The sequence below is a fragment of the Ambystoma mexicanum genome, chromosome 5p (genome assembly GCF_040938575.1).
Source record: "Ambystoma mexicanum isolate Mex_15411 chromosome 5p, UKY_AmexF1_1, whole genome shotgun sequence".
NCBI lineage: Eukaryota > Metazoa > Chordata > Amphibia > Caudata > Ambystomatidae > Ambystoma > Ambystoma mexicanum.
This window is the reverse complement of record NC_090930.1, coordinates 247,352,467-247,375,736: the sequence shown is the minus strand read 5'-3', so window position 1 is coordinate 247,375,736 and position 23,270 is coordinate 247,352,467. Positions and strand designations below refer to the sequence as shown.

Genomic DNA, 23,270 nt, shown 5'->3' with positions numbered 1-23,270 from the left:
CTAAATGTCACATGTGCCCACCAGTATGTCACTTGTCCTTAAGACAGTAAAGCCCCAGAAGAGATATCATTTGTAAGGTAGCTCAGTTAGTTAATTCTCCAAATGCAGAATGTGCACATGACAATTTACCCATGTATTTAAACCTTACATTGCATGATCTAGCCTACACTCCTTGTTTTATCACTGTATTGTTACATTTATCTAGGCTACTGCCAAATCCATGCAATATCTTGATGCACATTAGCATCTAGTCTGCCGGTAAACCTCTAGGCAAGCTCTGCCATTGTTGCCACATTCAGCACACAGGTGCCCAGTCGCTTCTTGACTATTGTGATATTTGCAAACACTGCCTTGTTGCCACATTCAGCACACAGGTGCCCAGTCGCTTCTTGACCATTGTGATATTTGCAAGCATTGCCACTGTTGCCATATTCAGCACACAGGTGCCCAGTCGCTTCTTGACTATTGTGATGTTAGTAAGCACTGCTTTTGCTATCTTTTTCACCACAAAACTGTTTAGCACCGTAACTCATTGGACTCCTGCTTAAGCCAACGCCCCATCATTGCCCTGAATCAGTACCCTTTAGCTTGCCCATTTAAATAGCAGTAGCCCTCGGCTTTACTACGCACCCAGTCCGTAGGTGAGACCCTCCAGGTACACTACAGCTAGCCAGCACCCATCGCCCCTCCTAACCAAACCATGCAAGGCTGGTTACTAATCATGATGTTTCCTTTCTGTGTCGTACCGTATGACACACCCTGCACTGGCTCCCATTTCTTTATCCATGATAATGGCCTCTCCAGAACAATTTGCCCCCGTCATCACCCCATCCCATGCCCTACGCCTTTCCTGCCCCGTACTAAACCCTTCCCCGATCTTCATTATCCGATCAATGGCCTAATAGACCACAAAGGCATCCAAAGAAGCCAGAAAGAGCCAACACACTCCACTCAGTACCCATAACGACTGCTCCGATCCTTAGTGCTCTTAGACGCACTAGACTAAGATCACGGACCCTTACAACTTTCTGCTCTTCAAGCAGGGACCTCCTCAAAGTTAAGCATTCCAAACAAATCCCACTACTAGGTCGCATAAGAACCCAAAGACTTGGATCCAGATTCACCAACCCTCTTAGGACAAATGCCTTCGCTCGTTCTGCTAACTTAGGAAGCGTACTTCCATTAATGACCCAATCTAAACACCCTAAAAGACCCACCGCAACCAAACGGCAACCCACTGCTACTGAGACCACTAACACTCACCCACCTCCCCCAGCCCAAGTGCCCCCTCCACCAATACAACTCAAAGCAGCCCTCATTAATGTTAATGCGCGGTCCATACCTGCTCACGCCACAGAAATACATGACCTTTATCGCAGAGCAACAATTCGATTTACTTAAAGTGCCAAACTTGGCTCCACCAAGCTTCTAGGCCCTCGCTCTCCATTGCCATTCCTCCAGACTATACCATTCTTAGGACGGATGGAACGAAATCAGTAGGTGGGGGAGTAGCTATTATTGCTAAAACCCATGTCAAAATAAGAACCTGCCCTATTGAGAACCCAGATGGCTACGAGGTCTTGCTAGCTAAACTAGCTACTAACCATAAGACTATACATATAATAACTATCTATAGAGCATCTAACACCATATCTCAACCAGAACTAGACATACCACTATTGCTAACACCACTCATTAAACCTAATACAAAATGTCTACTTCTAGGGGTTCTGAACCTAGGTTTTAATGACCCCCTAGAATACAAAGCAGAAGCACTATACAGTGCACTCAAAGACATGGCATTCACACAACTTGTGAACGCCCCTACCCACACAAAAGGGAGATTACTAGATTGGATACTGCCACTCAACACTAAAGTCTCTATAGACTCCATTAACTCAGTACCCTGGTCAGACCATCATAGTATAAACTTCACTATCCTGTGCAACAAACCAGACCTACCGAAAACGGTTGTTGAAGAATCTTACGTAACAAACATCCGTAAACTTGCAGCAGAAAACCTCAACCCCCTATTAGCTCCTTCCCTTAACAATATGATTACTGCTAAAGAACCCTGTCCCTGGCGGACCATTACCATAACTGTCTCACCAGCACAATTAATACTCTAGCACATTGTGTTAATATAACCAAACGCAAGGACAAAAAGTCCTCTTTCTGGTTCAATGAGGAATTAGTCTCACGTAGACGGATTAAAAGATTGCTCGAACACCGGCTAAAGAAAACCCACACCGTAGAAGCCCTGGAAGTGTTCAACTCCGCAAACAAAATCTACAAATCAGCCATCATTGCCCATAAAGCAGATGCCTTTAATACCAGAATCAGGAATGCATCCTCCGACAGCAAAGAGTTATTTACCATACTCAAGGAGTTTGAGAATCCGATCCCCATAATTAACCCATTCCAACAAGGCAAAGACTGGTGTACCACCATTCAAGATGCTCTGGCATCAAAAATCAAGCTACTACAAAACAAAATCTCCAAAAGAAATCTCCCGTCTGGTAAACACTCCACGGCTAACCAAATCACCACTAATCTAGAAAATACCACCCCCCCTTCAACTTCACACCAGTCTCCCAGGATATAGTACTTAGTACAATATCCAAACTTAAAGCCTCCAACTGCAAAGGACATAACTTTCCAGCACACCTAATTAAACTCTGCGCCCCCATCCTATAATCACTAACTTTGTGAATGCCTCTTTTTATACCAATCGGGTCCCAGTCATCATTAAAGCGGCATGGGTCACCCCATTACTAAAAAAGCCCACTTTAGATCCACTAGTGCCCATGAACTACCGGCCCATAACGGCTGTCCCATTCTTACTTAAAATCATTGACAAAATAGCCTATAACCAAATACAAACCCACCTCGAACAAAATAACCTGCTAGGAGCCAGACAATCGGGCTTTAGACCTAACCATAGCACCGAGACAGCCCTCCTGTATCTGAAAATCCAACTGGACTCCATTAGAGATTCAGGCAAATTAGCCACCCTACTGCTACTGGACCTATCGGCAGCATTCGACCTGGTAGACCATGACAAACTATGAAACTCTAAAAAAAAAAAAAAAATGTAATTTCTCCAGCAATGCCACACAATGGATCAAATCCTTTCTAACGGACCGTACATCCAGAGTTGCCATCGGATATTTTGCAGCGGACCCCATAATAGTACCCAATGGAGTCCCCCAGGGATCCTGCCTCTCCACCCTCTACAATGCATATACTAAACTCCTTTTCTCGGCCTTAGATGATATGGGTGTCATCTACACCAACTTTGCAGATGACGCCCAAATCCTCATTCCCATTACAGGCGACTACACCCAAGACACCGTCACCATCAACAAAGTATACTTTATAATCCAAAACTGGATGGCCCTCAACAGTCTCTGCCTTAACGATTAGAAAACTGAGGTCCTCATTGTGGGCTCCCAAAATAGAATAAGCCCCCTCCACCCGGACTACTCTCACATTAACATTGATGGCACACTGATCCCAGTACTTAAACAAGTTAAAACGCTTGGTGTCTACATAGATGCCAACCTCACTATGCACAAACAAATATCATCCCTCGCCTGGTCCACAGCCTATACAGCAAAACTTATCGCACTCGGACGCCAATTTCTTACCCCCTCGAATTGTATCACACTGGCAGAGCTCTGATTTTAACGAAATTGGATTATTGTAACATCCTCTTTCTAGGAACTTCCAAAACCAATTTAAACAAAATCCAATTATTACAGAACAAAGCCCTTAGAGCGGCACTAGGTATAAAGAAATCTGAACACATATCCAGCATTAGAAGAGAAAACCACTGGCTGCCAATTGAAGCAAGAATCATATTCAAAACCCTCAGTATCGTCTACAAATGTATCACCAACAAAGCGCCTATCTATCTCAACAACTCCATTAAGAAAATAATCTCCTGTAGGACACTGAGATCCAACAAACTTGCACTCTTAGAAGTTCCTCAATACAAATACAGCAGAGCAGGAGGAAGTAGTTTCAAAGTCCTAGCCCCATCGCACTGGAACGCACTACCCCTTAGCATCAAAAATGAGGACTCCCTACCAAGATTCCAAAAAGCACTGAAAACCTGGTTATTCAACAAATAATAACCATTTGAGTCCTACTCTCCCATATACAGCTAGGGGTCACCTTCAGAACTGCAAGTAGTGCTGAAACAAATTGAGAGTGGCTACCTGACTAAATGTAACTTGGTATAAGTAATTTGACTATATGTTTGTTGTAACCTTAGTTTAAAAATGTTTGATATGACTGTACTACAACACTGTATAAAATGTGACAACTGGCCTGTATTTTCGCCGTGATACCCTCGGGTCTGGGCGAGTAACAAATGTAATAAATAAATAGGCTGGACTACTGCAACAGCCTCTTCCTTAATCTACCCTTTTCCTCTCTCCGCCCCCTCCAGCTTATCCAGAATAGGGCTCCAAGACTTGTACTTGGCCTCAAGCCCAGGTACTGTCCCTCTCCAGCCCTGATATCTCTCCATTGGCTCCCCGTTGCTGCAAGGATCAAATTCAAATCCCTCTGCATCATCTATAAGGCTGTCTGGGGCCAGCGACCACGTGATCTACAAACTGCTCTCACCAAATACTCTCCCTCTGGGTCCTTGCGCTCTTCCTGCTCCAACTGGGCTTTTCTAAGCAGCAAGGTGGAGGCCAATCTCTTTCCTCGTTTGGCTCCCTCCTCTGGAACAGCCTCCCCTGAGGTGTATCGCCTCAAATTCCGGAAGCCCCTTAAGACTCCCCTTGTCACCTCCTCCCCTGCTAAAACCCCTCAGTCGCTGAGATTGGTGGCCTTGGCCCTTGTATGTCCTCTTGGGTCATGGCCGGCCGTCTTACCAATCCCCTGCAGCCCCTCCCACTCCTAGCATTTCTCCTTGGGCACCCACTGGTCTGGGTTCCCTTACAGAACTGCACTTTCGAAGGGATTGTGTCCTCCGACGTATTCCTCATCTTAGATATCTCCTTCCAGCTCTGCTGGTCTCGGAAAATGTTTTCTCTCTAGAGGGCGCTGCGCGTCGACGTCCTCCGAGTCGATGTCCCTCGACAGCCGCCGCATCGACGTCATCCTGCCTATAAAGGCAGCGCGCAGCGTCCGTTGCTCAGTTCCGTTTTTCCGCGCTTACTCAGTGCCTCGGAATACTGTTGCTCAGTTCTTAGTCAGATTAATCCTATTTACCTCGAGTCATTCGATCCGTACTCGATGGCTTCCTCGTCGGAACCGACAACTCCTCGATCCGGCTTCAAAAAATGCCGAGATTGTGGGATAAAGATGTCGTTGACTGACCCTCACAGAGTTTGTCTGTGGTGTTTGGGAGCTGAACACCATTGTTCGGAATGCGAGGACTGTATGTCCATGACAGCTAAGGCCCTGAAGGAGCGTAGGGGGAAGCAGGAGAAAGGTAAGACTTTTAAAGCTTCTTCTTCGTCGACGAAGTCGAGACACTCGTCTCCTCGTCACCATTCGCAGGTCTCGGAGTGGGTCTCATCACTCCTCGAGATCGAAGCACTCGAACAGGAGACGTCGAAGATCCCCTTCTCCGTCTTCCTCTTCCTCTGTTTCGCCAAAAAGAATCCCTTGTCCCACGAAACCTAGTTCCCGGGCTGAATGGGAGGAATTCCGCAAAAATATGATGAGCGTCTTCGAGAAAGCGGCCTCGACCCCCTCGAAGACTGCCGAGAGCGATGCTCTGGTCGAAAGACCCGAAGGTCAAAAACGCAGCGAGTCGCAGTACCCGGCGAAGGTAACCTCTCGAGCGCGTCTCGAACCCTCGAGTAGGACTATGACCTCCAAACCTTCCTCGAGGGTTCCGTCGACGAGGGTTCCGTCGACGCTGAGGTTGATGTCTTTGACGCCGTTGTCGAAGGGACTTTCGACACACGGGTCTGTCGACTCGACGCCAGCTTCGACGCCGGCTTCGACGCCAAGAAAAGTCACGGTTACGACACACCCAGTGACTATCCCCAGGTCCTCGACGTCGATGGCGTCGAGATTGTCGAGCAGAATTCCAAATCTGTCGAGGTCATCGAGGCCTCCGCCTTTGTTTTCGACGCCACGCTCGAAGCCGTCGACGACATCGACGTTTTCGAGACCGATAATGACAAGTTCGGCACCCTCTGCCTTGGAAATGGGATTTACTCCTTTTATGAGTTCAGAACAATTAAGAACTATGTCCTCAATTTTGGAAGAGGGTTAATTGTCTGAACAGGAAGACACATTTGAGTTGCAGGGATCTGTAACCCCAATTAGAGAGGAATTTTCCTCTGAAGAACGCAGGTTAAAGGATCTTCATGATTCCTTACATGAGGCAAGTGGGTTAGACACTTCCCCTGAGGTGGAGTTTGCTAGGCCAGACCCGGGGGAGCATGCTGAAACCCCCCTATAGAGCCTTAATGGCCAGAATCACAGAGTTCATGGGGTGGTCTGCACCTTCACAATCTTTCCAACAAGATGACCTCACGGATATTCTTGACAAAGGCCCACAGGAGGATCCTGTGGTGCCTTTTCATAAAGCTCTTCAGAGGAAGATCATGACAAACTGGGAAACCCCAGATGTAGTACCAGCAGTAAATAAAAAACTGTCCACAAAGTACAGGGTATCTTCTACAGACCCGGTGTTTTTGTCTAAACACCCATCCCCAGAAAGTCTGGTGGTACAGGCAGCATCCTCTACCGATGTCAAGACGGCTTATCCTACCGTCCCACAGGACAGGGACGATAAAAAAATATGATGCTATGGCAAAGAAAGTCTTTTCAGCATGTAGCATGGCGTTAAAATCTGTTAATGCTACTTGCACCCTTGCTAGGTTCAGCCATACACTTTGGGAGTGCGCTTCTACAGCGGCTGACTGCATCCCGGAGGGAGAAGAAAGGGATGCGTTCCTGAATATTATACAGGACGGTAAAGACGCTATGTGCGAATCCCTCCAGACGGGCATTGATTCGGCTGACAGTATGAGCAGAGCAATGTCGGCAAGTACATCAACCAGGAGATTTGCTTGGTTGAGAGTCTGGTTTTGCCCCAGATGTGCAAGCCAGGCTCTTGAACATGCCATTCGATGGCTCTTCTTTGTTCGGGAAAAAGACGGATGACAGTTTAGAGAAACTGCAAACTTCAAAAGCAGCAGCAAAATCCCTAGGAGCTGCAATCAGTCAGACTCCTTTTCGTCCCACAGGAACCTCTGCGAGAGGCAAGTCCTTTCGCTTCTACTCCGCATTCGGAAGAGGTAGAGGACGACCGGCTCAAAGGGGGCAAAGAAGAACTACCCGAGGTGGACGGGGTAGATATTCAAAAGCCGCAGCAACAGCAGGTGCCTCTTTACCATCGGCATCTGCATCAGCCGCCCCAAAACCACTCTGAGGACTTCCCTCACAGGACACCTGTAGGAGGCAGGTTTACTCAACATCTGGCGGTATGGCAGGCTATCGCGTCAGATGCTTGGGCATTGGAAACAGTTGCCCAAGGTTACTGCCTGCCTTTCCTACGTATACCTCAGAGTCATCCACCGGGGATCAGCTCTCAGAAAGCTCCAGATCCGCTCCTCTTGCAGGAAATTTTGGACCTGCTAGAGAAAGGTGCCATAGAACCGGTACCTGTAGCGGAGAGGAACAAGGGCTGGTACTCCCCTTACTTTCTCATTCCAAAGAAAGACGGAGGACTGAGACCCATCTTGGACTTGCGAGAATTGAACAAATTCCTCAGAAAAGACAAATTCAAGATGGTCACTCTTTCTCAGATCCTCCAGGCCCTTCAGTTCCAGGACTGGTTGGTATCTCTGGACCTTCAGGACGCTTATTTCCATGTGCCTATCCATCTCAAACACAGGAAATACCTGAGGTTCGCAATTGGCAACTCTCACTATCAATTTCGAGTGCTGCCATTTGGGCTGACCTCCGCCCCGAGGGTCTTCACCAAGTTAATGTCGGTAGTGGCTGCAAGTCTGAGGGAAGGGATTCACGTCTACCCCTACCTGGACGATTGGTTGATCAGGGCTGTTTCTTCGGAACAAGCTCAGATCCAGCTAAATCACGTGTGCCACTTCCTTCACAGACTGGGCTTCTCCCTCAATTTAAAGAAGTCACAAATGATACCATCGCAGAGACTCCAGTTCATAGGAGCGATCCTGGACACTTCCCTGGGAAAAGCCTCGCCACCAGAGGTGAGGGCTCAAGATATTCTACAGATGGTTACCAAGTTCCAACATGCCCAACGTCTCCCAGCCTTCGACTTTTTGAGGTTGCTAGGCCTCATGGCATCCTGCATTTTCCTAGTGCCAGAGGCTCGCCTGAGAATGAGATCCCTCCAGTGGGCACTGAGGACTCAGTGGTCACAATTCTCAGGGAGAATGACAGATCTTCTTCAGGTTCCCGGCAGGGTGGCTCGAGACCTTCAGTGGTGGGCCTGTCAGGAGAACATTCTGAAAGGAGAACAGTTTTGGCAACCCTGGCCGGAGATAACAGTAGTCACGGATGCCTCACTCACGGGGTGGGGAGCCCACGCCAACGACTTGACCATCAGCGGTCGTTGGTCTCCATCGGAGTCCAGACTACACATCAACCTGTTAGAGCTGAGAGCCATCAGACTTGCGCTGAAGGCGTTCCTGCCAGCTGTACAAGGGAAGAACGTCCTGATAATGACGGACAACACGGTGGCCATGCATTACCTCAACAAAAGAGGAGGCGTAGGATCACTACCCCTGTGCAGAGAGGCGATGCAGCTCTGGTTTTGGGCAATCCAAGAAGGAATCTCTCTATCGGCAGTTCACCTAGCCGGAGAGAAGAACATGACAGCGGACGCTCTGAGCAGGCAGAACACAGTCTCCCACGAGTGGGAGCTAGCTCAGGAAGTCCTTCAAGAGATCTTCGCCCTTTGGGGAACCCCTCAGGTAGATCTGTTCGCCACCAGCCTAAACAGGAAATGCGACCTGTTCTGCTCAAGGGAATTTCCCCCGAGAGGAGCTCTGGGAGACACGTTCATAGTGGACTGGGAGTTTCCGCTTCTGTACGCGTTCCCACCGGTCCCTGTCATTCCTCAAATGATCAGGAGGTTGAGAAGATTCCGGCGAACCATGATCCTAATTGCCCCGGATTGGGCCCGGAGAACGTGGCACCCGGACCTTCTAGACTTGTCCATCTGCCCTCCAATTCGACTTCCACTCAGAGAGAACCTACTCTCACAGAAGGAAGGTCAGGTTCTCCATCCAGACATCAAAACCCTCAACCTTCACGCTTGGCTTCTGAAAGGCTGAGGTACAAGGATTGGGACCTCCCTGATGATGTTATGGAGGTGTTGCTTTCGGCAAGGAGGCCAGCAACAAAGTCTTTATACCGCTGCCGTTGGAACAGATTTTGCAGCTGGTGTAGAGAACAGAATATCGACCCTTTTTCATGTGGTACACCAATGGTTTTGTCCTTCCTACTATATTTGGCAAATTCAGGCCTTCAAGTTGGCACCATTAAGGGCTATCTCGCAGCGCTATCCATCTTTAAGCGTACTGCGGAAGAACCATCCTATTTCAAATTACCCTTGGTAATACAGTTTCTAAAGGGGTTAACCAATGTTTATCCCCCAAGACCATTCCAAGTTCCCCTATGGGATTTAAACTTAGTACTAACTTTCCTGATGGGTACACCTTTCGAACCTCTCCATTCTTGTTTAAGATTCCTTACCCTTAAAACTGTTTTATTAATAGCACTTACATCTGCTAGAAGGGTGAGCGAATTACAAGCTCTTTCTTGTAAACCCCCTCACACAATATTTCATAAAGACAAAGTTGTCCTGCAAGTGAAGCCTAATTTCCTCCCAAAGGTGGTTTCTGAATTCCATATCACTCAGAAGAGTACCCTACCATCTTTCTATCCTCCTCCTCACCCGGGGAAAGAGGAAGAGAGGTTACACAGGCTAGACCCTAGGAGGGCTTTAAGTTTTTACATCAGTAGACTAGCCAGGATAAGACAGGCAGACCAGCTGTTTGTAGGTTACGCAGGTCACAAGCTGGGGTTACCAATAACTAAGCAGACCATTTCCAGATGGATCATTCTAGCCATTCTGGAATGTTATAAACTGGCAGGGAAAGAGCCCCCTCAAAACCTTAGGGCTCATTCGACCAGAGGTATTGCAGCTTCATCGGCCCTCAAAAAATGCGTGCCGGTTAAAGACATATGTGCGGCCGCTACATGGTCGTCTGTCCATACCTTTACACGTTTTTACAATTTGGATTCCTTCTCCAGTCAAGAGACTAGGTTTGGAAGGGCTGTACTGCATTCTAGTCATCAATAGAAGACAGCGTGAAGTCAGTACTCCCTCCTCCGATAATAGAATACTGCTATGGGAGCCTATCTAAGATGAGGAATACGTCGGAGGACACAATCCCTTCGAAGAACAAGTTACTTCTTACCTTGTAACGTTCTTTTGACGGGATGTTCCTCCGACGTATTCCTCATCGACCCTCCCATCCATCCCCGCAGTTCTACTTCCCTTGTTGTTGTTGCAGCTTACGCTCCTTCAGGGTGATTAGTTTAGTCCAGAAAGTATTATTTTGGGCTACAAAACGGAACTGAGCAACGGACGCTGCGCGCGGCCTTTATAGGCAGGATGACGTCGATACGGCGGCTGTCGAGGGACATCGACTCGGAGGACGTCGACGCGCAGCGCCCTCTAGAGAGAAACATTTTTCCGAGGCCAGCAGAGCTGGAAGGATATATCTAAGATGAGGAATACGTCGGAGGAACATCCCGTCGAAAGAACGTTACAAGGTAAGAAGTAACTTGTTCTTCTATCGGCAGATGAACATTCTTTACTATGCAACCCCTGCCTAACACGTGATCGGTACCAGTCAACTCAACCTTTGGCACTTCACATCCCAGCTCTTCCACCCCCCCCACACACCCCACACCCCACACCCCATCACCCCCACCCTCTCCTGGGATTTCCCTCTGCACTTATACCTACGCCCCCCACACCCCCCCTGCACTTACATGATCTGAAGGCTCACAAGACCTAGTATGACCATCTCTATCTTGTTGATTGTTTTCTGCTGCATTTGTCCCATGTTCCCTCCCTTTGCCATGTGGGGGCTTTGAAACACAATTTCTTGCTGCATAAGCGCCTTACAATTGCACAATAAATAAAGTAGATGTATTAGAGTTTAGAAAACTATTCTTGGGCATTACTGAAACACGTGCACTATTTGTTTCCTTTCTAGCAAGGTGAAGTGAGACTTAAATGCCTCACTGCTCTGCAAGGGCTTTATTACAACCGAGATCTTAATTCCAGATTGGAGCTCTTTACCAGCCGATTTAAGGTTAGTGTAATTTGGTTTTGGTCAAATAATGGAACTATCAATAGCTCCCTGTTTTAATATACATTCTGTTTATATTTCCTTTGTAGGATAGAATTGTGTCCATGACACTAGACAAAGAATATGATGTTGCAGTTCAGGCTATAAAACTACTAACGCTTGTTTTACAGTAAGTTTTTGTACATTACATTTCCTTCATGATACTGCAGTGGGTAATTGGAGAAAGAATAAACTAGATATATATATCAATGTTAAGTGTTTTTCCAATGTGCTTTTTGTAAATGTTTGCAGTTTTCTTTCTAGAAAATAGTGTTTTGATGCTTTTGGGTGGCTGCATGATGGCAACAATGACAGTAGGTAATTTTCTGCAATTTCAGACGTCCATTTTCAAGCATCGTTTCGCACTTTTAACTTGCTATTTCATATTTGCAGTTAAGTTTAATCCCATCTGTTTAATTGGAACTGTTCTACGCTATTTAATCTTGTCAAGATAAATCTGTTGTACAGTTTTTCACTGCAGGCTTGGATGGTGGTGTAGCATGGGAATGAGAGGGGTTGGGGATTTAGGCAGGGCCTGGCGTGATCTATCGCTTTGTGTAAGAGGATTGGGCAGAGAATATCGAGTAGTGCAATGCTTCACAATTTGCTTTGATTTTTGCTCTTATAAGATACCTTCTCCCACCGATTCCTAATGTTTGAAACAGTGCAGGCTGCATCTGGAAAAGAACTTGGCGACATGATGTGGCATATGTACAATTCCATCACTGGACTCTTAATGGCATCTTGGGTTCTCGCCACTGAGTGAAATGCACCAACTTATTTACAACATGTTCCCCCTTTCTGCAATTTGCAGATGCTGTTCTCTGTAATCTCTAAACACAAGTGCGAGCACAGTATAGATTTACACACATTTTTATCATTTGGATCAGAGGGCCACCTGGTTATCTTGGCCATTATGTCACAGATACAACCTGTTCCATTTTAGGGTTTTTCCCGATAAATATCTCTGAGAGATCAGTTTCACATGAGACATTTGGGTCGCCCAAGCTTTCCCTCCATTTGTGTTTCTCATGACCATGGGGATAGATTATCTTGGTCTGTGTTTATCGGGCAAGGGAATCTGATGCGTGGATCTTCTTTATTTGAGCATGTCTGCCATTTCTAGGGAACCTCTGAACCTATAGGGGCAATTTGAAGCTTCTCATTATACAGATGGCGGGGAATTTGAAGCATTCCAATATACAGATATTTGGGTTTCTTCCTACGTGGATTGGCTAGTTTTCCCTGCTGGGCCTCCCATAGGTGGTTTAACCTTTCCTGGCTCCCATATGTTCCTCCACTTAGTTGCTTATTCTGATGGATTGTCCTCCAATGGATTCCTCCTCTTGGATATAATTCTCCTACGGCAGAACGTCTCAAGCATATATGACCGCAGCGGATGGAAATGATGTAGATGTCCCTTGGCACTCTTTATCTTCGAGACGGGCTAAAGGACCTCTGTTTCCTTTTCCTGCAAGATACGCACACTTCTCGAACGTCACACCTCAGGTTTTTCTGACATATTGAGTCAAACTCTATTCTGGACTGATGATTGTAAAAACAAAACCTCCAGCTTTTAAGAGATGTGAATAATGTGACGCCAAATCGTCAGATAAGTACACCCACAAGGTCTGTCTTGGGTGCTCCGTGCCGACCAAACAGTAGCAGACTCTGGCCCCAGCCAAATCATGACAACAAAGGCATCGATAGATCACCAAAGATGGGCTCTCGGGCGCTCGACATCCAACTCACCCTGTACTACTCGGTTTAAGTGGAAGCGTTCAAAAGGGAAAGCTCCGATGACAGAGAGGTCTCCGGAGAGAACAAGGAGAGCCAAGAAACACAAAAATTGTCCCCTTTGAGGAACCTAGTCCCACCACTCCTCATCTTCCTCAAAGAAAAGGAAGCATAGACCCTCTTTGATAAGTCTTCAGAGGACAGTTCCCCTTTAAATTCACTGCAGTGGGAACATTTAATTTCTCATCTTAGAAGGGTTTGAAACGGTGTTGCTTTAGCTCCTCCATGCAACTGAAAAAGGAAAAAAGTGAACCTAATGCATTTGTCAAAGCTGGCAGGGTGTCTGATAAAAAAGCCTTGCTATGTGCGTAAAAGCCCAGCCATGTCATCGACGTCAAGGGAACTTGAGTGCCGTTGACAACACAAGTGTAGTCTTCGCCTCCTTCAAAGCATCAACACTTTACTATCAAGGCTCGTCTACCTAGATCTTGACATATGGCACTCAGTAGAAGAATACATGAATTCCTTCCAGAGCCTTTTCGATGAGGAAGGTGACCCCGATACCTTTTTGTTTTTAGCCATTTATGTTGGGGAGAATTCTTAGAAATGTGCCAATTCCCTTCTCCCTTAGAGACCCCTAGCACTTTTTCTGGACTTTCAGACTTTACATTTTTATCCCGGAGAGTGAGACCTTTTTTCCCACTCATGAATTTTTCATTGATTTGGACACTTTCTTTTGGTTTTGGAGCCTGACGAACTCCATAGGCATCATCTTTTTACATTGTGACACACATCACCTTCAGTGTAGTGGCACAGGGAAGTCTTTCAGATTTCCCAAAGGTTTAAATACCTTCTCTTGTTTAAACTACTGTTTGCAAGAACAGTAAAGTGAAATTGATTTTACTTACCTTTTTGTAACTTTTCAGACCCAACACACACTATCTTACCTAGATTGCTGGAGGGGTTACTTAGTATCCCAGTTGTCTACTTTTGCATGTAAGATTTTTATGTGACCCTTTCTACAATTAATGGCTGTTGGCAGTGGTTTACTTTTTCCTACCATTGTGTGTTTTTACCACGGGCTGCAATTGCAGCTGCAGTAAAGCACCCATGGGTAACCATTTTGTAAAAATGGCAGTCTTTTTTTTCTTGACACTTCTTGTTGGAAGGGTCCTTCATGAGAATTACTTTGCGCGCCAAACCAGGTCTGGTCCCTTTGTTCGTTTTGTCTTTGACTGGGTTCAATGGTGAAGCCCACCTCTGGCTCCTGCGTTTCTGGCAGGGCAGAAAGTGACAGAGGTGCCTGAAACTCCCTGTGCTTAGTCCCCTTGGTTACAGGAATGCACCCAAAGGTGATTGGCTGGCTGGCTGTCCTTGGAGGACAGCCACCCTGCCGTGTGAGTGACAGCTAGGCTGCAAATGAATGGGAAAGACTTGCATAAAAGGAGGTCTTTTGCAAGTAAGGCAGTCGACCACTGGATGAAGGAATTCGAAGAAGAACCTAAAAGATATGCTTGCGGCAAGTCCTTGACCGTTGGTTTGCCCGCTGAAGTCCTGCTGCAGTGCTGAAGCTCTGAATTAGCCTCGACTAGAGCAGCCCTGTAAAGGACGACTTCTCCCCTTGGGTTGGTGGGACCAAGTGACCCCAAGACGAGCTCATCTGGAAATCCTCTCGTTGCTGGCTGTACTTCCATTGCTGCTGCAGGAACCGAGTGCCATGAAGAGGAACACCAGAATCGAGTGCATTGTTTTTTAAGTGGGACCCGAGCTCCAGGAAGATCCTCCGGACTCCCTCGAAGCAGGAATAACCAAGCCTGAGCAAGCTCAACAGAGTGCTGGACTCCAGAAGCAAGTAAAGCCCACAAGGTATCAGAGAACCACGGTGGTGCTATTCGCGAGAAGCTGAAACCACGTGGTGCCAGTGATCTGAACTATGCCAATTGCTGCCGCTGACCTTCAAATCGTAGGGCAGGAGTTCCCAAGATGTCCTCCGTATTGTCCCCACTACTGAGGCCCTGGAACAGGAGCTGTCATACTACAGGAACAGAAGTCAGCTGCAACCAATTTCTACAGCCCTAAGGTACTGTAAACTAAGGGGCACTTACCTCTTGTTGTGTAACTTGCCTGCTCTCATTTGAAACTTGGATTTGTTGCCTTTTGTAGAGTTACTCGCAGCTTTGCCCATCACAAACCTTCCAGCTTGTGACCCAGCAGTGATTTCTTTTTCAACAAAAACTCTCCAACATTGTGCAAGACATTTTACTTAACTACAAGAAGTGCCTCAGCTCCCCTAGACTTTGCTCAAGGGACATTGGCTGTGCTGGCTCCCAGAAGACTCTTCTAACATCTGACTTTGTGTTTTGATCTGCCCCTTCAAAAGTCATACATTCTTCACTTGTATAGCTGGGAAATGGTTAATCTACATTGCATTGAGGGGTTAAAAAGTGCTTACTTGTTTTAAAAACTTGTTAACCATTGTTTCCTTCCCTAAACTTTTCCTTTTGATACCAAACTCGGTATTGCTCTAGATGTACCAGTGATATTTCAATGTCCAGTGTCCTTACTATTGAAGTCACCTGAGGGTGTAGGAAGTGTCTGTGTGCCATCCCAAATGGGTATCTACTTATTTACTTAAACAGTGTATTTTGAAGTATATTTAAGTGTTAGATATTTGCTCCCTTCTAAAGAAGATTTATTCAAACTGATTGTTAAATAGATAATTGTTTAATCACGAAACTTTGAGTGTAAGTGTAATTTGGATATTTACTGTGAAACTGTTAAAACCCTACAGCGTACTGTTAGGGAGAATTCTCAGAAATGTGATATGATATGGCATTTGTAACGCGCCTATACACAAGTGTTTCAAGGCGCGACTAGGCAGGGAGGGGGGAACAAGGGGAAGACAGACAACGATCCTACTAGGCCAGGTATCATTCAGACCGCGCAAGTGCAGGGGTAGGGAAAAGTGCAAGGGGAAGGGAAGGGGAGGGGGAAGTGCAGTACAAGTAAGTAGAATAAAAATAAATAGGGCCAGCTGGTGGCAAGTGCAAGGTAAGTGCAGACAAGTGCTGGGTAGGGGGGGCTGTAGGGATACAGACAGTCCCGCAGTGCAGGGGATGCCAGGGAGGCAGTGCAAGTGGAGAGTGGCTGGGCCCAGGACCGATGTCGGTGAGAGTGGCCCAGTTGCAGATTCAGTGCAATTTCAGTGTAGAATTTAGCAGGGGAGAGGGACAGAGAAAGCCGAAGCAAAGAGGAAGGTTTTGAGGTGCTTCCGGAACCGGAGATGGTTCTCCTCAAGTTTCAGGGAGGCAGGAAGGCTGTTCCAGAGGGAGGCCCCTGCCGCGGAGAGAGATCTACCCCCAGCTCGTTGCTTTGAGAAGCGGCTGACCCTGAGGGAGTTGGAGACGGATGAGCAAAGGGCTCGGGAAGGAAGATATTTAGGAAGAGAGAGTTGAAGGTATTTTGGCCCCAGGCCCCAGAAGGCCCTGTGGATAATGCAGAGGGTTTTGAACTTAATCCTTGCAGCCACTGGGAGCCAGTGTAGAGATTTCAGTCCTGGAGCGATACAGTCCCTGGGCTTGAGGCCAAGGACAAGTCTCGCAGTTCTGTTCTCGAGGAGTTGCAGAGGGCGGAGAGTGGAGGCAGGCAGATTAAGATAGAGGCTGTTACAGTAGTCCAGCTTCGAGAGAACCAGGGCTTGGGAGACAGTGAGCTTCTGGGGGAAGGAGAGGAAGGGAAGAATACCTCTGAGAAGGTGCAGCTGGTAGTGTGACTTCTTAGAGACGTCAGATATGTGAGGAGAGAAGGAGAGTATAGAGTCGAAGATGACCCTGAGGTTTTTAGCCTTGCAGGAAGAGGGCCAAGAGAGGCCGGCCAGAGAGCTGCAGGGAAGGAGGGAGTGGGTGTGCCGATGAGTAGAATCTCAGTCTTACTGGCATTAAGGCAGAGGTCATTGGCGGCACACCATTCCTGGATAGCAGACAGTTGGAGATGAGGAGAGGAGGAGGCCGAGGGTAGCCTGAAAATGAGCTGGGTATCGTCCGCGTAGCACTGAAAGTTGGGGCAGAGGGCGGCGATGCAGTGCGCAAGGAGTGACAGATACTGGTTGAAAAGCCAAAGTGAGAGATTAGATCCCTGGGGAACACCACAGGTGGAGAAGAAGACGTCAGAGAGGAAGGACCCAAGTTGGACCTGGGAGGGTCGATTGGAAAGGAAAGAAGTCAGCCACGCCAGAGCCTGACCAGTGATACCCAGGTTATCACGGAGACGGTTGAGCAGGATGGCATGGTTGACAGTATCAAAGGCAGAAGAGAGATCGAGCAAAATGAGAACACAAGGAGTGTTAGAGTCAAGGTTGGAGAGCAAGTCTTCACGGATGTTCAGGAGAGCAGTTTCCGTGCTTCTGGCAGCTCTGAAGCCAGACTGATGGTCATGAAGGCTACCAACAGATTCAGCATGGGGGTTAAGCTGGGAGATGGCCAGTTTCTCCAGGAGCTTGCCCAGGAAGGGAGTGATGGATATTGGGCGATAGTTAGCCGGGCAGGAAGGGTCGGAAGAGGGTTTCTTAAAAGGGTGCACAAGGGAGTGCTTGAGGGGGGATGGGAAGACTCCAGAGGCGAAGGAGTGGTTGCAAAAGTCAGCCAGGGCGGGAGCTAGGGAGTGGATGTGGTCCTTGATAGTTTTGGAGGAACAGGGGTGAACCTGTTTAGACAAGACTTTCATAGATCAGACTTGTCTGGAGACCTCGTCGGCAGAACAAAGGGGAAAGGCAGAGAAGGAGGGAGGAGGGGTGGCTGCAGAAGGGCCAGAGGAAGAGCCGGGAAGAGAGGGAGGGAGGGAGGTGATAGGAGGAGAGTGAGGACAGGATGTCCTGAGTTTTAGAGATGAAGTGAGACGCCAGTGACGTGCAGAGGGCCTGGGAGGGGACAGGAGAGGTAGAGACTGCAGCAGAGTTGGCTAGCTCCTTGCAGATTTTAAAGAGTTCAGCCGAGTTGTTAGATGCCGCAGAGATGCGGGCTTGGATAAGGGCTCTTCTTGATGAGAACGGAGAGACGGTATTGCCTTTGGAGCAGGCGGCAGGCCAGTTTGTCAGAGGATGAACACGAAGCACGCCATTTCCTCTCTGCCACCCTGCACTTGCATTTAAGGGTGACGAGATCCGAGTCATACCAGGAGTTACATTTGGCTTTGGGCTTCAGGCGGATTCTCATGACGGGGGCAAGGATATCAAGAGTATCAGATATTGCAGAGTGGAGCATGGGGAGGGCTGTGTCAGGGTGGGAGTCAGCCGAAGGGGGAAAGGGGGGCTAGAAGGTGGCAGGGAAAGCCTCAACTGACACGCGCTTCATGGGTCGGATGGCCGAGAAGGTGGGTGGCGATGATGAGGGTGGCTTTGCCTGAGGGGTAGGGAGGTTGAGGTGGGAGGATAGGAGAAAGTGATCAGTCCAGGAGAGAGGAATGGAGAGAGGGACGGAGAGGGGAAGGACAGAAGAGATCAGAGCATCAAGAGTGTGCCCTGCGGAATGAGTAGGCCCAGACGGGAGAATAGAGAGTGAAAGAGAGTCGCAGAGGTCACGAAAGAGTCCAGTGGGGGGACAGGAGGCATCCAGGTGGATGTTGAAGTCACCAAGAAAGAGGAGTTGAGTGGTAGCGGACAGGAGTGAGGAGGAGAGGTCAGCCCACTCGGAGAGGAAGGGGGAAATTTGACCAGGTGGCCGATAGATAGTAGCCACGGTAAGGGAATGGCTGGGAGAGAGAGAGAGAGAGTGTCGACAGACAAGACATTCAAAAGAGGAGTAGGTCTGCGTAGGAATGACAGTGGCAGGAATCCACTCAGGGAAGATAAGGGCAACACCCCCCCCAAGCACGGTTAGGCCTGGGCACAGAGAGGATCATGTAACCATCAGGTAGGAGTGTGTCAAAGCTAGTGACAGAGCTGGCTGTGAACCATGTCTCTGTGAGACCGAGGACGTCAAGGTCCCGTTCCTCAAGAAGGCGACAGATATCAGAGGAATGCTTGATGGCAGAGCGAGAGTTAAGAGTGGCAATGTGGAGGCGGTTGCCAACCTTGAAGGACTTCCGGGGAGGGGTACAGATCAGAGGTACGCCCTGCGGAGGTGTAGAAGGAGGTGAAGGAGCATGAGAGAGGGCAGGGAGGGAGGGTAGAGGCAAGGTAGACGAGGACAGAGGAGGGGGGACAGCAGGAGAGGAAAGGAAGTTGATGAGGCGTGGGAAGCGTTGGTCAAAGAGGTGAAGGTTGGCCTGAGGGCCTTGGACCAAGACGGTCCCATTAGCGTAGACATTAATGATGGCCTTAGAGGAGTGGTAGGAGGCCAAGAGGACATCCCAATGGGTGCCACCATTAATGGGAGAAGAGGAAAAAGGAGAGCACGGAGACCATATGAAGGGTCCATAGGTCAGGCAAAGGCACGAAAAAGAGGATGTCAGTGAGAGTTTCCTTAGAGCAGGCACTAGTGTAGGGGTCAGCGATAGGGAGGCCTGGGTTGGAGACCAGGATGTCCTTTTTAAACTTTTTCCTACCAGATTTAGTGAGGAGAGCAGGATAGTCAATAGACAAGCAGTTGGAGAATATAGGCGAGATAGAGAGCACCATGGAGTAGGAAGGGGTGAGGGGGGAGGACAGACGATGCGAGAGCACGCAGACAGGAAGAGAGCGGAAAGCACAGGTTACCACATTTCAGAACAGACAACGTTATGCGAATTAGGTACACAGTGGTGGGGCCACCTAAGTTTGAGAGTCCTGCGGGGGGAGAAAAACCCTAATTTACCACATTTTCAGAACAGACAACGGTATGCGAATTAGGTACACAGTGGTGGGGCCACCTAAGTTTGAGAGTCCTGCGGGGGGAGAAAAACCCTAGTTTACCACATGTGCTAATTCCCTCCACCTTAGAGAAATTTTGAGGACTTGATTTTTTTTTTAACCTGGAGAGAGCGAGTCCCTTTTTCCCAATCTCTGATGTGTTTTAATGTGATTTTGAACTCTGTGTTTCTTTTGGTTGTGGAGTCTGACACTCCATAGGCATCATCTTTTACATTGTATCCCACAGAATCTTCAGTGCAGTGGCACAGGGACGTCTTTGAGATTTCCCAAAGTTTTAAATACGTTCTCTTGGATAAACTACTGTTTCCAAGAGCAGTAAAGTGAAATTGACTTTACTTACATTTGTAACTTTCTAGACCCAGCACACACTATCTTGCTGGAGGGGTTACCTAGTATCCCCTCTGTCTAACATTTTGTATGTTACCCTTTTTTCACTGAATGGCTGGTGGCAGTGGTTTCATTTTAACTACTGTGGTGTGCATTTACCGCGAGTTGCGTTCGCAGCTGCAGTAAAGCACCCAAGGGTGCCATTCTTGTCAACATGGCCCGATCATCTTTTTTACCATTTCTTTTTGGAAAGGTCCTCGAGATTTACTCTGCGCGCCAAACCAGGTTTGGTCCTTTGTTCATTTTACCTTTGGCAGGATTCACAAGTGAAGCCTGCCTCTGGCTCCACGATGTCTGGGGTAGGCAGAAAGTGAGGGAGGGTCCCGAAACTCCTTGTGCTTAGTCTCCTAAGAGGCCCAAATGCACTCTGTAGTGATTGGCCGGTGGCTGTCCGGGTAGGACAGCCACCCTGCTGTTCGACTGACAGGCTGGAATGAATGGGAGATAACTGAATAAAAGGCAAGGCTTTTGGCTTGGAAGGCAGAGTCAACCACTGGACGAAGGACCCGAAGAACAACTTGAAGAGGACGCCTGCTGCAACTCCTGGACCATTGGTTTGCCCAGTGAAGCCCTGCTGCTGTGCTGAAATTCCAAATACGTATCGACGGAGAAGCCCCTGCAAGGACGACTTCTCCCCTTGAGTTGGTGGGACCAACCAACTCCAAAGTAAGCCACCTGGACATCCTTCCTGGCTGGTTGAATTTCCACAGAGTTGCTGCTGGAAACCGTATAGCCAGGGAGAGGAACACAAGATTGTGTGCGCGTTACTTTCACTTTTAAGTTGGCCAAGAGCTCCAGGAAGATCCTGCGAACTCCCAGGAAGCAGGACTGACCAAGCCTGATCCCTCACCCCCCCACCCCTTCAACAGTGCGGTACCCCAGAAATGAGGAAAGTCCATCTCGACAGCCAGTAACCACGGTGTTGGGATTTATGGTAGTCCCTGGGAGCTGAAACACTGAAGTGCCACTTGTTGGAAAGATTGTCTGTTGCGAGCAGTGATCGTCCCATTGCAGAGCAGGAGTCCCCAGTAGTTCTCACTCTTGTCCCCACGACTGAGGCTCAGGAACAGAAGTCATCTGCTACACTTTCTTCTATACAACTATGCTGATGACACCCAGATTCTCATCCCATCCTAGGTGACTATGACAAAGACGTAACCATGATCAACAAAATGGATCTAATTATTCAAACATGGATGACCACCCACGGCGTATGCCTCAACGACGAAAAAACAGCTTTTAATCGTTGGATCTCCTAAAAGACAGACTAAACGCTCTACCCAATATAATTCCGTCCTCATTGATGGAATTAAGATCAAAGTCTCTATGGAGGTCAAGACCCTAAGTTGGTACTTGGACTCGGCTCTCAAACTCAAGCAAATAAACGCCATAGCTTCTGCCACCAACTGTGTAAATTGATTTATGCATGCAAACCATTCCTGTTCACAGTAAGCTGCATTACAATTGTAACAGCCTTAATCCTCTCCAAAGTGCACTACTGCAATGCCTTTATATTTAGGCACCAGCAAACACAACACCAGTAAACTATAGATAATCCAAAACCATGCATGAGAGCGGCTCTAGGCATTAACAAAACTCAGCACTTATCTGAGACGTGACACCAATTGGCTCTCTATAAACAACAGAATCATGCTCAAATCACTCAACCTTACTCAGAATTGTCTATCCAACAAGGCTCCCGTATACCTCACTGATGGGTCGTTTTGAGGTGCGTTTGGTAAATCTATCGTAGTAGCACAATCCAACAGCCTCAGAACACCTAAATTCAAACTTTAAAAAAACACAAGGTGCTAGCTTTCCATTCCTGGCTGCGCAACTATGGAACTCATCTCTGACTCATTAAGAGCCAGATCTCCCTTCCACTGCTTTAAGACAAACATCAAGAAGTGACTGCACTCCTTAGACCGATGATCCCCTGGCCTGTTTCCTGGTACTTCTCTCTGCAGACTACACCTAAATAAGAAACCACAACTAAGGAATCTATCTATTGCATATATGTACATTGATGCCACATTCATCTGTATATATCTGTATAGTGATGTCCTGTCATATGTAAATTTGTAACCTGCTCTGTGCCCACATGCCTACGGGCCAGATGCGCACTATAAATGAATAAACAATTACAAAGGTACTGTAAAGTCGGAGAGAACTTACCTCTCATTGTAGAGTTGCTTGCATCTTCTACTGCTCACAAGTCTAATCTGCTTGTGCCCCTACATTTGATTCTTCTTTTCTTCAAAGTCTTCTAAAACATTGTGCAAAGACTTTTCTACTTACCTACGAGAAGTGCTTCTTCTCCAGTATGGGGTCTGGCATGGATTCACATGCTCATGAATATTCCCCGTCGTCAGGCTGGGAATCCTCGGTAAAGAAAAAACCAGTATCAGTTTCGTTTCTGATCTGTCTTTCGTAGTAATATCCAATCACTGGTCTCTGCGTCATACTGACCACAGCCAATGACTGCCCTCTACCTAAGCACCGCCTCTGGCAGCCATCTTCAGATTTTTACCGCACGTTCATGTGTTGGGATCCTCGTGCTATTGCTCTCGAGCGTTAGTGCTATTTTTTCACGTTTTTTCTCAAAAAACTTCGTTTTTCGGTCAAAAGAGCCTCAAGCTCCACCGACTCTCCATCCGATCAACGGGGACCCGTGTCGGATTCGTCTGCGCCCCTCAAGGGTGAAGATTTCGTCGAGCTATGCTTTTGGAGGACTCCAGAAGTTTCTCAGGCCCGGACATGGCCCAGGAGAAGGGATGCTCGACGCCCGGAAAGCTGTTCAGGGTCTGCCCTGGATGCCAGCTGCAGAACGTCTTTAAGGAGGACGAACACTCCTTTTGTCTCTACTGCTTACATGAGGACAAGACGCACGTGGAGAAGGACTGTGCGTTTTG

The 23,270-nt window shown here is 47.7% G+C and overlaps 1 protein-coding gene across 6 annotated transcripts in view; it reads left to right on the top strand.

Moving 5' to 3' along the window:
- STAG2 (STAG2 cohesin complex component) overlaps positions 1-23,270 on the top strand; it is a 2,060,662-nt gene that overhangs the window by 745,374 nt on the left and 1,292,018 nt on the right. For all 6 annotated transcript variants that reach the window (XM_069612659.1, XM_069612661.1, XM_069612663.1 and 3 more), the window contains exons 13-14: positions 11,256-11,354; positions 11,441-11,520. In XM_069612659.1, the coding sequence (XP_069468760.1) occupies positions 11,256-11,354; positions 11,441-11,520 (179 nt within the window). The remainder of the gene's footprint in view (positions 1-11,255; positions 11,355-11,440; positions 11,521-23,270) is intronic.